The sequence below is a fragment of the Nothobranchius furzeri genome, chromosome 1, assembly GCF_043380555.1.
Source record: "Nothobranchius furzeri strain GRZ-AD chromosome 1, NfurGRZ-RIMD1, whole genome shotgun sequence".
Classification (NCBI taxonomy): Eukaryota; Metazoa; Chordata; class Actinopteri; order Cyprinodontiformes; family Nothobranchiidae; genus Nothobranchius; species Nothobranchius furzeri.
In genome coordinates, this window is record NC_091741.1 from 64,920,413 (window position 1) to 64,934,170 (window position 13,758).

Consider the following 13,758-nt stretch of genomic DNA (forward strand, 5'->3'; position numbering starts at 1 on the left):
GGTGAAAAATATCAAAATATTGTAGGCAGAGACGGGCTACAACTTCTGGATCCTTTTTATATAAATCGTTTTATTGATTATCTTCTTATGAAAGATAGCTTTGACGTACACGAGCGACCGGTACTGGCTGCTGTCACCTGTTGTGAGCAGCGCTCTGCTGTCTGAGGGTAGGCCCCGCCCACAACGCAGCGGCTGCTGCGGTGTTTTCTTTACTGTGGGAAACAGGTAATAATGGCTCTTTGATGGGAACAGGTTGCCGACCCCTGGTTTAGCGTGACGTCTGATATATATATATATATATAGCCATGCCCTGATGTGGGGCTGGGGGGGTTCATCAATATGGTCGGGACATAGAAGTGGGTGCGCGGCTAAATAAGTTTGGGAACCACTGGCTTACCGCAACTTTTGTAAAGTTTCCGGTGCCACCGGGCAGCCCCAACAGAGATGATCTCTGAAAAATGTCCGCGACACGACTCTGTTGTTGTCTGGAAGTTTTTTTTTCCAAGTTAAGAAAAGAGGCGGATGTGTTTCCTAAATCCTGCATCAGTCCAAGCAAGGCAACTTCTTTCTGTTTTCATTCCATTTTAGTAGCCATTAGCACTGTGCATTGTTGTGTGCGTCAGTGATTTTCAGTCTACGAGGAAGTCGTGCAATGACAAAGGTTCTGCCGTGCTTGAAATGCAAGCTGCGATTAAATGCGTTAATTTTTTTAACGCGTTATTTTTTTCTAATTAATTAATCGTAATTAACGCGTTAAAGTCCCGGCCCTAGTAAAAATGTTTTTGAACAATCTCACATACCAGAATTGCAGAACAAATAATCCTAAAAACTAAAGAATAAATTTCAGTATTAATTATTATTATAAATTACATTTAATTTTCAAAACTAATTGAAATAAATACAAAATATCTGAAATAGTTTTTATGTTAAGGATCTTGAGGAAAAAGTGAAACATGTAAAAACACAAATAACATTTCTTTCTGCTCCTGGTTCATTTTTCATGCTTTTTGCTGACAGATGTTAAGTTTTACTTCAGGAGTTTGAATAACTGCATTTAGAAGAATGCTCTGCTGCTTGGAGGTTTATCCAGTTTCTTTCACTTTTGTTCAACTGCGCTCAGATCAGCTGATCCATGCCAGTGTGACCCACGGTGGTGTGCACCAGCACAGAGTGAGAGACAGGGGGAGGAGACTAGATCTGTTTAACTTAGCGGGACAAACGGCTGAAACTGGGAAGGACTGTGTGGGATAGCTGCTCAAACTAAATCACAGGAGATGTCCAAAAAGTTTGAAAGTGTTGTGTGTTCATCATGTTAGAAACGAACAGCATTTAAGATTTGGTGTTAAACTGTTAACGCTGATACGACTTTACTCTCACCCAGCATATTTTACTGAAGATGTTTTCCGGCTCACCATCCGACCCCTAAAATCCAAAGCAGGTCCGTGTAACCGACGTTACCCCGTGTTCTTTACAAGCACGTCTCCATCCACGCACCCTGCTTTGCAGCTGGTTTCGTCCAAAGCTGACGCAGATTGATAACATTCTTGCAAAAGTGGGTGAAGTGCTAAACTGTTGCGCTCCTCATCAGCAAGCACAACCGGTTAGCTGGTAGTAAAAACTTCTATATCATATGTCAAAATCATACCAGTTATATCTTATACCATTTATAACGCACATTACTAGCATCGGGTCTATCGGGACTGAAACATGAAAAAAATTAGTCCAAAGAAAAACTCAAACAAACCTTCAGATACTCTGGAACTACTAAGAGGTTATAGGGTTAGACTGGATCAGAGGTTCTGGACCAGGACTACAGAGTCCATAGGGGTGTTCCCACTACAAGAGCTTCAGGGTAGATCTACAGGAACCTCCCAACATGCTCGTGTCTCCACCTGACCGGGCCGTCCGAACGACCATTTTTGGGGCCGTTTTCAGGAACCTTCTGAGTACCTGCTCCGGAGTAGGTTCTCTGAACGGCCCGGTGGAGTAGCTGAGTGGAACCTCCGGTTAACTCACGCTGATTGGTTGTAACTCAGTAGGAAATGACATCAGCAGGCGTCCAAAACAACCAGCAGCAGTAAAATTAGAAGAGTAGCTGGTGAAGCAGAATGGAACCAAAATAAATAAATAAATAAAAAAGCACCGATCGCATTTAAAATCTAACTCCCGACACCAGAAAACTCAGGGAAATTCCTCCAGAGACTTAATTAACGGGGCATGTCTCACAAAACTCAGAGCTGCTGTTGTTCTCTGAATGAATGAAATTATCTTCTATAAAATAAATGCTTTTAATATTATTAATGTTACTTTGGGTGCTTTTTGGGGCTGATCAGTGAAATGCTGACGTCTGTGCAAGTTCTGAAAGGGCTGGATTTGAATGGAGACACAACAGCCAAGAGGACTGGGGCATCCTATCTCCTGGTCAAGTTCCCCATCCCAGGAACTACCCTGGAGTTCTGGTAATGGAAACACGCCTCGTGATGGATTTAAAAGTTCTGCTAACCAGTTCTGTTTGAGCTCACCTTGGACGGCAGGAAGAGGGTGTAAAGTGGCTCGCCAAAGCGTTTGATGATGCTGATCAGATCTGAGAGTCCGTCTTTTCCTCTCGGAGCTGGAGTGAAAGTCACCACCTGAGAGCTCTGAGGCAAACAAAGAAAATGACTGCTTCAGGTGGGACAGACGGACAGAGAGACGCACAGAGACAGACAGGTGCTACCTGCAGGAAGGTGAAGGTGCTGGAGATGCTAAACTCGATCTGCTTCTTCGTCACAGCTAAATCCGAGTTGTTGTAAAACTTCACCAAGTCCTTGGCCTGGTCAGCAGAACCCAGCTCCACAAAGGCCTGCAGCAATCACATTTACCATTACACACGCACGCACACACACACACACACACACACACACGAGTGTGTGAGACACTGTTTGTGACAGCCTGTGAAACTCACCACAGATGGAAACAGGAGGATTTTGCCCATTTTTCCAAATGGTTCCACGAGTTCTCGTAGATACTCCTCGTCCACAGCTTGAGCTGGAAACTTCACACACACCACTCTCCCTCTGTCTGAAGGCTGACACACATGCGCACACACACAAACACACTGAGGTCCAGCAGCATCAGCAGCTGAGCTGATCTCAGACTGGATCTGATCTTTACCTTCTGCTGCTTGCTGGTTTGTGATGCTGCTGAACACAACAGACATACTGTTAGAACCACAACATGGAGCAGAACCACACACACATTAATGAGGCAAACCCACCTTGGTTCTGACCAGCTCTCTGAGCTGATGGAGCAGGTCTTGATTCATCCTTTGATGCTTTCTTCCTTCTCTCCGATTGCCCATTGTCACTAGAAACAGAAAACTCATGACTAGTCATGTTGGGGTGTTAGCAACTGCTTTCTCACAGCAGAACCTCCTCTGACTGTTTCTGAGTGCCCTCTAACAGCTGTGACAGCTAGTTGGCTGCACGGTCTGACTGGTCAGTTACGGTGGTCGGAACTACTCCTGATTTCTCTATCATGTGACCTCTGACCTCTGATCAGCACTGAATCAGCAGTTTTTATGCTGTAAGGCGATGAGACAAAAATGATGTTTTAGTCAGATTATGACATTACTGACCTGCTGACACGACAGTCCCAGTCAGGAAACCTGAGGAGACAAAAGTTATGACAACATGAAACTACAGTGTGTGTGAGACCCTTTATGGGTATGAGTACATGGCATTAGATCAGTACTTGATAAATCCCCCATGTGTGTGTGTGTGTGTGTGTGTGTGTGTGTGTGTGTGTGTGTGTGTGTGTGTGTGTGAAGACTCACTGCTGCAGCAGTCTGAGCTGTCCGTTTGCATGGACAGAGCTGTTAACGTGCTCAGTCCAAACCTGAAACACAGGCAAAAAGTGAATCTGCTGAATTTTCAACTGGATCTCTGCGCAGGACTTAAATCTCGCTCCAGCTGAAGCTGACCATTACCACTGGCTCCCGCATCTCCAAACACAGGCTGACGAGGTTCATATTAGGGTTTAGCTGAGATATTGGACTGATTTGTACCATTTTTATATTTCAGTATCGGCTGACATCCCTCCTTAGTAAAGCCGGTTTAAAGTCAGGCACATCCACAGGCAGCCCGGTGCAGAATTTAACTTAAATGTATATTTAAATTTCTGAATATCATTTGCTTACTAAATGCTCTAAAATTATTTTCAACTAAGATTTTTTATTTACCGGTTTTGAATGTTAAATAATTGGTCAGGTAATTGATTTGTTGGATTAACTTTAGATGTCTGATTTTAACACTGAGCGCTGCATATAATTAAGATTTCACAGTTGGATTCAGCTTCAGAAATTTTGTGCATCAAATGATGTTATTCGAGAGTCAAGGTTTTTTGTTATTGCACCGGTCAGTGTAGGGGAGGGCAATATAAACGATATAAGGTAGAAACTATATAAAATTGGGTAATGATAGAGTTTTTGGCTATACCGCAATACCGCGATAACACATGACGTCACTAAGATGTGCACCCTGCTGACACTGGGACAACAGAATGGCAGTGACTGCAAGCATGGAGTGGGTGGAGGAGGAGGCCTATGCCTCATGTGGCATATATTTGCCACATGGGGATATTTAAAAGCATGTCATTTTGACATATATAAACAGAGGAAAAAATATATCGCAATATAGATTTGAGGCCATATCGCCCAGCCTTAGGTCAGTGTACAACGAATCTGACTGCACTCAGTAAAGACAGCTCACATAAGAGGTAGTAAAATTAATGACATTTTAGCACATAAATAAGGAGGAAAACGTCTCGATATCTGCCATTGGCTAACCATGACCTCTATATATTGACATCAGTATCAGCAATGGAAAAACCCATGTTAGTCAAAATGAAATGACCTGAATCCCGAACCCGGCATCATCACATGTAACACTCGGCCTTGCTTGAGATTTTTTTTAAATGGAGTGCAGGCCAGCCAGGACAAAGACGTTAGATGCGGATGAACTCTATCAGATTCAGCATCCCTCTCTGAATCACCCTCCTGCACCTGGATCCCTCCCCGTCCGTCCCATCCTCTCTGATGGAACTCCTAAACTTACCGTTTGTGTTGGCTTTCATACAAGCTAATCAGTGTTAAGAACATAAGAAGCTAGCTGATGAACGCTGGTGCAGCTGTTTCTTACCTTGCAGATGACTTAAGCAGTTCCAGCTGGGGGTACGCTGAGCAACCATTGTGCAGGCAGCTGCTGCATTTAATGAGCCATTTCCCTCGTCTGTCTGACCCTGGCACTCCTTTGTTGTTTACGTAAATCTAACATTTTTTTTCTTCCGTTTTAAAATCTTCACCCTTCATTTTGTCATCAGGTGCAATCTCCATCTTCTAGTAGGAAAATTCAGGACACGCGGGATACCCATCTCACTGCAGGACTCTACTTCCAGTCACCACATCACCTGTAATCCCTCACAGGCCCCCACAACCACTCCCCTGTAGACCACTAGAGGACAGGTAAACTTACCTTCACTGATAGCACTGTGATAAAACACAGAGAGCACGAGTACGGGAACACCTGCGGGGACACACCGTGGAAGTCCTCAGCTTGTTTCTTAGAGGGCACTGAGGCCATGGGCCGAGGGACACTGGATGACCCAGAGCAGCGGCGGAACTCATCAGCAGGAGCAACGGTTCTGTGATCTGTTCTCTCAGCATCTGAGAAACGAGAAGGTCGAGGTCCTTTCTGTGGGCCGGCTGGGCTGCAGGAAGAAACCACCTTACCATACTTGGAGGTGTGTGGCCTGTGGTCATAATCCAGAGCAGCTCTGGAGGAGGAGGAAGGTGGTATAACAGAACGAGCTGTCATGCGACTCCCCTGGAAGTCCAGGAGTGGTTCAGAAGCAGGAGCAGTATATGGGATTTGCTGGAATGGGTACTGGACTGGCTGGCTGCGGAGCTGGTCCCGGTCTGCAGAGGTGAAGCTGGAAGTGGGTCGTTGGGAGAAGCTGAAGTTGGAGGAGGAGGAAGAACTGGAAGGTGCAGAAGCAGCTGTAGGAATAAAAGGTCGCACAGTTCCCTTTTTGCTCTTGATCTGTTGAATAATGTTTGGGAGAGACTCAACAGTCAGAACATCTTCAGGTAATTTGGCAAGGACGGCAAGGTCTTTAGGCTCCAGCCCACAGCTGGTCAGGAGGCTCTGCACGGTGTCCTGAGCACTCGGACGTGGTGGCAGAGCTGCTGAGCTCCTGGAAGACGAGGAGGCTGAGGACAAAGACCCCTGCTGAGACCATCTGTAAAAGTTGCTGTCAGCTGCAGCGCTGTAAGGCCGTGGATTGGGTCGGTGGTCCGAGTCAGAAGGTGGCCCTCTGTTTGGGTACATGCTGAGACTCTGTGGGAAAAGGCTCAGGAGGGGTGGGAGTGGGGTTCCTGTGGACAGAAATGTTCAGGAAGAAACAAGCTTTAAAGTGTGAAGCTGGAGAATAACACGTCACGAGAGAAGACAAAGAAAGATCTGCTGTCTGGCAGGTGAAGAACCAAAACCTCTTAGCATTGCCCACATTTAATAACATCAGAGGTCTGTAGAGGACTAGATCTGTGATAAATCCTGAACCCGAGCTGCAGGTAAGGATGGTCTCAGTGCAGGTCTTACCTCACCTGCTCAGGTCTGCTCACCTGTGAACATCACCCAGAAGCATCTGGGTGAAGCATCTGCTTATCAGGATGCTGTGAGGGCTGCCAGAACGGCCTATTTTGCAGACATCATCGAAACAAACTCCAAGAATCCCAGGATTCTCTACAAAACACTAAATTCTGTTCTGGTGTATCAAGAGCCTAGCTCCATGTCTCCTACAGCTGCTGGAAACTCTGAAGATTTTCACAGATTCTTTGTTCATAAAGTGTCAGGCATTAGAGCAGCTATTTCTGGTAGCTCTATTGACCCTGTTCCAGTTCCTCCATCACCACCCACCCTGAGCTCCCTCAATACTGTTTCATACTCAGCTGAGTACGCTTGTTGTGAGGCAGAAGCCATCTGGCTCTCCACTTGACGTTCTGCCGCCTCGTCTCTGGAAGGCTGCCTTTCAGTGTCTTGGCCCTTCACTTGGTCAGATTATCAATGGGAGCCTCAGCACAGGTGTGGTCCCAGCTGCTTTGAAAGCAGCAGTTATTCGGCCGACCCTGAAGAAACCTGGTGCTGATGTCTCTGTGATCGCAAATTACAGGCCTATCTCTACCCTGCCCTTTACATCTAAACTGCTTGAGAAAGTCGTTTATCAGCAGCTGGTCTCACATTTAGCTGACTCTGATCTAGTTGAGGTTTTCCAATCAGGGTTCAGGTCTGGCCATAGCACAGAGTCAGCTCTACTGAGGGTCCTAAATGACATCTATCTATCACTAGATCAGGGTACATCTGTGGTGCTTCTGTTGTTAGACCTGACGGCAGCCTTCGACACAGTTGACCACGCGATTCTACTCGATCGCTTGGAACGATGGGTTGGGATCAAAGGGTCAGCTCTGGATTGGTTTAGATCATATCTCCACAACAGGACATTCTGCGTTAAACTGGGTGATGTTTTCTCATCTTGGGAGGGGCTCCGCTGGGGTGTCCCGCAGGTATCGATCCTTGGTCCTCTTTTGTTTGCCATTTATCTGCTTCCTCTGGGGTCAATCGTTCGTAAACATGGCCTATCATTCCATCTCTATGCTGACGATTACCAGATTTACTCTCCATTGTGTCAGGAGAAAGGTCACTCTATCCAGTCCTTTGTGTCCTGTCTTAACAAGGTGAAGTCTTGGCTAATGGCCAACGTTCTACAGCTGAATGAGGGAAAGACAGAGCTCATTGTTTTTCACCCCAACAGCAGGAATGTGGATCGTTATGTTGATCTTGGCCCTCTTTCTCCCTACTCAAAACCAGTTGTTACCAGTTTGGGGGTGAAACTTGATGCTGGACTTAAATTTGATGCTCACATCAATTCTGTGATCCGGTCCAGTTTCTTTCACCTGAGACGCCTTGCAAAAATCAAGCCTATGCTGTCGAGAGCCCACCTGGAGCGGGTACTGCATGCCTTTGTAATTTCTAGGCTTGACTAATGCAACTCTCTCTATGCAGGGTTGTGTCAGTCAACACTGCGTCGCCTACAGGTTGTGCAGAACAGTGGTGCTCCACCCTATCTAGCCACACTACTGAACAGACATTCCCCATCACGCGCTCTGCGCTCCTCTGACCAAGGCCTGCTCGCTGTCCCTCGTTCTAGGTGTTGTACTTGCGGGGACTGGGCTTTCTCAGTCCTAGCACCGTCACTCTGGAACCAGTTGTCACCCTCAGTTAGGCTGTCCCCATCTCTGCCAGTCTTTAAGAGTCACCTAAAAACACACCTCCTCCGCTTGGCGTTTCCTGAACATGTTTGAATTTGGCCCTCTTTTATGTTGATTTTATCTCACAGTTTTCATTGGTTCACTCAATCCATTGTTTTACACATTTGTCCTGTACCAGAATGTTTCACCTTTTTTGTAATTTGTAATTTGAATTGCTTTTATTTTTGATTTATTCAATATATTTACCTTCTACTGTACCATGTTCAGCGCCTTGGGCTTCCTGACAGGGTTGCGGAAGGCACTTTATAAATAAAGCTTTGATTGATTGATCTGGTATCTTCAAGATGGCGCCGCAGACGGCTGCCTTGGTAATTTGGTGCGCTGTTATTGTTCTGTTTTTGTGTGTAAATTGCGTATCTGGGTACTCCTACTCAAGAGAAGAACTCATAAGTTACAACACTATGATTCCGGTGGACTTAACCTCGTTTTTTGTTGCATCCGTGGCCGATTCAATATCAACTTTAATCAGGAAAGTGAGACGCAGGAGGAGAGGTAAACGAGCGGGCGCGCTCGTGCGTCTGAGGAGACGGGGACTGCGCACGGCTCTACCTGGGATCTTCCTCTCTAATGTGCGCTCACTCCGCAACAAAATGGACGAGCTGACCCTGATGAGGAACATAAACAGAGACTTCTCCTCATCTGGGGTTCTATGCTTCATTGAAACATGGCTCAGTGAGGACACCCCCGACTGCGAGCTCCAGCTGGAGGGGTTTCACCTCATCCACGCAGATCGGGAAGCGACTCTCTCCGGCAAGACCACAGGTGGAGGTGTGTGTTTTTACATCAATAATGGTTGGTGCACAGATGTCACAGTGATCGCGCAGCATTGTTCTCCATCTCTGGAATATCTTTTCACAAACTGTAAACCATTTTACTCTCCGCGGGAGTTCGCCTCATTCATTCTAGGCGCTGTTTACATCCCACCTGACGCGGACGTGCACGAGGCTCAGCGTGCGCTCGCGGAAGAGATACTGTGCATGGAGCGGACTTACCCGGACTCCCTAATCATTGTACTTGGAGACTTTAACAAAGCAAATCTGAGCCAGGAGCTTCCCAAATATAAACAGTATATCAAATGTCCAGCCAGAGAGGGGAAAACCCTGGACCACTGTTACAGCACAGTAACAGGAGCCTATCATGCAGTGGCGCGCGCTGCGCTTGGACTCTCTGACCACGTGACCATCCATCTGATCCCAGCTTACAAACAAAGGCTAAAACTCTACAAGCCTGTTGTGAAGTCAACAAGACAGTGGAACACAGATGCCGCAGATGAGCTTCGCACATGCTTTGAGACCACAGACTGGGAGGTAATGAAGGCCACCTCAGACAGTTTAGATTAGTTCACAGATACCGTCACCTCCTACATCCACTTCTGTCAGGACAGCATCATACCATCACACACCAGGGTGAGTTATAACAATGACAAAGCCTGGTTTACCCCTAAACTCAAACAGTTGTGGTTAGAAAAGAGAGATGCATTTAAAAGGGGGGACAAGGACTCCTACAGAGACACTAAATACAGGTTCAGCAAAGAATTGGTCAAAGCAAAACACCAGCATCATGACAAAATGCAGCAGCAAATCTCTGAAAACGACCCAACCTCGGTGTGGAAAAGTTTCAGGAACATCACCAACTACAAACCCAGAACCCCTGCCTCCACCGATAATCTGCTCTTGGCAAACAACCTAAACAATTTCTATTGTCGGCTTGATGAGCCATCAGGCAGGCCTCACTCCTCGTTCAGCCCCAAAAATGGAGACATTGGTCAGCCACTCCCCACTACAGAGCCATCACCATCACTGTGGAGTTTACCTTCATCACCCTCCCCCTCACTCCCCACTCATGAGGTCTTCACATCACACACCTCCACCACAAATCTACACATTCATGAAGCAGATGTAAAGAAGCAGTTCAGGTCTCTTAACACATGAAAAGCCCCGGGCCCTGATGGCGTGGCTCCTGCCACTCTATGAAGAGCTGTCCCCAGTGTTTACGAGCATCTTCAACTCCTCACCGGAGGAATCTCATGTGCCTGCCTGCTTCAAGATCTCCACCATAGTCCCTGTCCCCAAGAAACCAAGAATCACTGGACTAAATGACTACAGACCCGTGGCTCTGACATCTGTGGTCATGAAGTCATTTGAGCACCTAGTTCTCCCCCACCTCAAGACCCTCACAGCCCCCCTCCTGGACCCCCTGCAGTTTGCATACAGAGCAAACAGGTCTGTAGATGACGCAATCAACATGGCTCTACAATTCATCCTGCAGCATCTGGACTCCCCAGGTACCTACGCCAGGTTATTGTTCGTGGACTTCAGCTCTGCATTCAACACAATCCTGCCAGACCTCCTCCAAGACAAAATGTCCCAGATGAACGTGCCTGACCCCATCTGCAGGTGGATCACTGACTTCCTGACAGACAGGAAACAACAAGTCAGTCTGGGGAAGAATGTCTCGGACCAACGGACCATCAGCACCGGCTCACCACAGGGCTGTGTTCTTTCCCCTCTGCTCTTCTCCCTGTACACCAACAGCTGCACCTCCAAGCATGAGTCTGTCAAACTAATTAAGTTTGCTGACGACACCACCATCATCGGACTCATCTCTAATGGGGATGAGTCCGCTTACAGAATGGAGGCTGAACGGCTGGTGTCCTGGTGCAGCCACAACAACCTGGTGCTAAACGCCCAGAAGACAGCGGAGGTTGTTGTGGACTTTAGGAAACACACACACCCCATCCCCCCCTTAAACCTGTCTGACACTCCCATCATGATGGTGGACTCATGTCGCTTCCTGGGCACCACCATCACCCAGGACCTCAAATGGGAGCCCACCATCACCACCATCAGAAAAAAGGCCCAGCAGAGGATGTACTTCCTGAGGCAGCTGAAGAAATTCAACCTATCACCACAGTCGATGAGGCAGTTCTACACCGCAGTCATCGAGTCCATCCTCACCTCCTCCATCACCGTGTGGTACGCTGGAGCTACCACCAGGGACAAGAAGAGGCTGCAGCGTGTTGTGCGCTCTGCAGAGAAGGTCATTGGCTGCAAACTCCCCTCCATTCAGATCTGTACACCTCTAGGACATTGAGGCATGCAGGTCGGATAAAAGCCGACTCGTGTCACCCTGAACACAGTCTCTTCGACTCGCTCCCATCTGGCAGAAGGCTCAGATCTATTCGGACCAGAACCTCTCGCCACAAAAACAGTTTCTTCCCCTCTGCAGTTGGACTTTTGAATGAAAATCCTAGGGCAGCCTGCCCACTCAAGTTGATTGGTCCTAGTCACGTGACCCGATGCTGTGCTTGAAACATTCAGCAAACACTCAGATTAGTACCTACACGGGGTAGATAGCTGCTTCTCTAATTCCTGCCAATTTTTACATTAATAATTTTATCATGAGTGTTTTATTAGTTTTTATATTGCTTATCTCTTAATTAAATTTTTTTCTTTCTTACCTTCTGCACCAAAATACTGCAGCAATTTCCTAATGTTGTGACTTGGCACATATATGGCAATAAAAACTTCTGATTCTGATCTGCATTCTACTTGTCCACACAGGCTAACTTAAATTAATCCAATGTGACATCATTATAAAAACAAAAAGACAAAAGTGAAAGTGCTTCTGGGAATGAAAATGACAAAGGAGTTAGCAAAAATGCGTCACTGATGCACCAGGAATTGGACTCCTTAATAAAACCCAAAACCACTAAACAGAACCTTAAACAGAATGAAGCCAAGATATTTGATGTTCAACCGAATTTTTTCAAAGACAGAATGAATCGGATTTCAAGCAGCAGGAATAATTTAGACCACCGTGACCTCCGACCCTTCAGACGGCACTGCATCCAGAGCCATCCTTTATCAACAGACCCATAAACTACATATTACTGTGAGAAACCTTCCTCGGGTTCAACAGATGCTCTCAATACTTTACCGAGCAGACCAGAAGCCAGATTTTGACCCAGTCCAGAGGTGGCATCAACTTCTGGGTTCCACCAGGGATGGACAAGAACCACAGGAGAATCATGGATCAGAGATCATGGATCAGAGATCAATGTCTTATGTTTGCTGGAAGAACGGACACCATTTGCTGGGCTGAAGAAAAGCTGCCTCCCATCAGCACCAGTACCAAAAACCAGGTGGTATGGGTTTGGATCAGGGCGGCATTAATGCAGACAAGTCCAGCAGAGAAACATCTGTTGCCTTCAAGGCCACTTCTGTTCCAGGAATGTCCACTGTATGGGCCCTGGACCAGCTACCCACATTACAAAGAGAGGAACAAGGGGGGCAAGTTCTGGACTGGTCCCCACAAGCAAAGACTGGAGGAGGAAGAAACCAACATTGTGCCCAGACTGACCCAGATCTGTTGGGCACCCTGCAATAAGATTTAGACCTGAAACGTCATCATCAGACTGACACCATCGCCAGCTGGACCTGGTTTAATGGATGTGTCCGATCCTGCTAACTGATGAGATGAAACATGAAATATCTAGGCTTCTGTCTGAAATGAAGCGATTCAATAAAATAAAACAGCTGGCTCATAAATAGGCTCAACGCATCTCAAACAGACGTGTTTGTGTTTTTTCTTAACTATAAACTTTGATCAGTAACGAGGATGAAAACAGATCTTGAGATTTTCTGCGTTTAGAGAAAACTGTCGACGCTGCTAATAGCGTTCGCTTCTACCGGAAGACTCACCTCAACTAAACGGTGAACACGTTCAGGTACAACACCCAGCAAGTGAGCAGCTAGCGCTCAATGATATCCACGTAGAGCTGCTTTTAATAAAGGAAATACTTCAGATTATTACACGTCAGGACGATAATAACGAGTTAGTTATTTTTGGCTTTTGCTTCTGTAGCTTCGGCTTTCTTCTGTTAATCGGATGTTTGCAAATAACGCTACAGCGCGTCACCCCCACCTAGCGGTAAGGAGTGGACACTGCGACAGAATGAAAACAATTCATGCTGCTTTAATGATATTGTCAGTGTGTCAAAGTTGTTACAGTTTGTTTTCACTGATAACACATAAAGCCTTTGTCGTACAGAAAAGAACTGTACGAATTATACGTAAAGCAAATCCAAGATAGTACAATAGTTTATTTATCAGATCACGTATTATGAAACTTAAAGGTTTAGTTGAGTTAAGCACATTATTAGTTATGTACAAGGCAAAAAGTCAAGTATTATCGATGAGTTTGCAGAAGTTGTTTGTTTTTAGTTCTGAGGATCCGGAGACTAGAAGAAAATTTAATTTTAAACATAATTTTGCAAAGACTACTTTATAAGAGAGGTGCATGTATTTCAGTATGTGGCGTTAAATTGTTGAATTAGTTACAGAATAAGTTGAAGATGTGTGTAAATGTGTTTTTCAGTTGAAAATTGTAGAACA

The 13,758-nt window shown here is 46.1% G+C and overlaps 1 protein-coding gene across 2 annotated transcripts in view; it reads right to left on the reverse strand.

The window, feature by feature from the left end:
- Positions 1-13,239, reverse strand: part of matr3l1.1 (matrin 3-like 1.1) — a 37,812-nt gene extending 24,573 nt beyond the window's left edge. Inside the window, exons 1-9 of one of the 2 annotated variants that reach the window (XM_015952383.3) lie at positions 13,066-13,239; positions 5,511-6,412; positions 3,815-3,876; positions 3,617-3,646; positions 3,257-3,345; positions 3,154-3,179; positions 2,945-3,067; positions 2,717-2,842; positions 2,523-2,639 (exon numbers count right to left, since the gene is read on the reverse strand). In XM_015952383.3, coding sequence (XP_015807869.3) covers positions 2,523-2,639; positions 2,717-2,842; positions 2,945-3,067; positions 3,154-3,179; positions 3,257-3,345; positions 3,617-3,646; positions 3,815-3,876; positions 5,511-6,365 — 1,428 coding nt within the window. In that variant the 5' untranslated portion in view covers positions 6,366-6,412; positions 13,066-13,239. Of the gene's footprint in view, positions 1-2,522; positions 2,640-2,716; positions 2,843-2,944; positions 3,068-3,153; positions 3,183-3,256; positions 3,346-3,616; positions 3,647-3,814; positions 3,877-5,510; positions 6,413-13,065 lie in introns of both variants that reach the window. The other variant, XM_015952377.3, reaches the window with a different exon arrangement.
- Between the last annotated feature and the right edge of the window lie 519 nt (positions 13,240-13,758).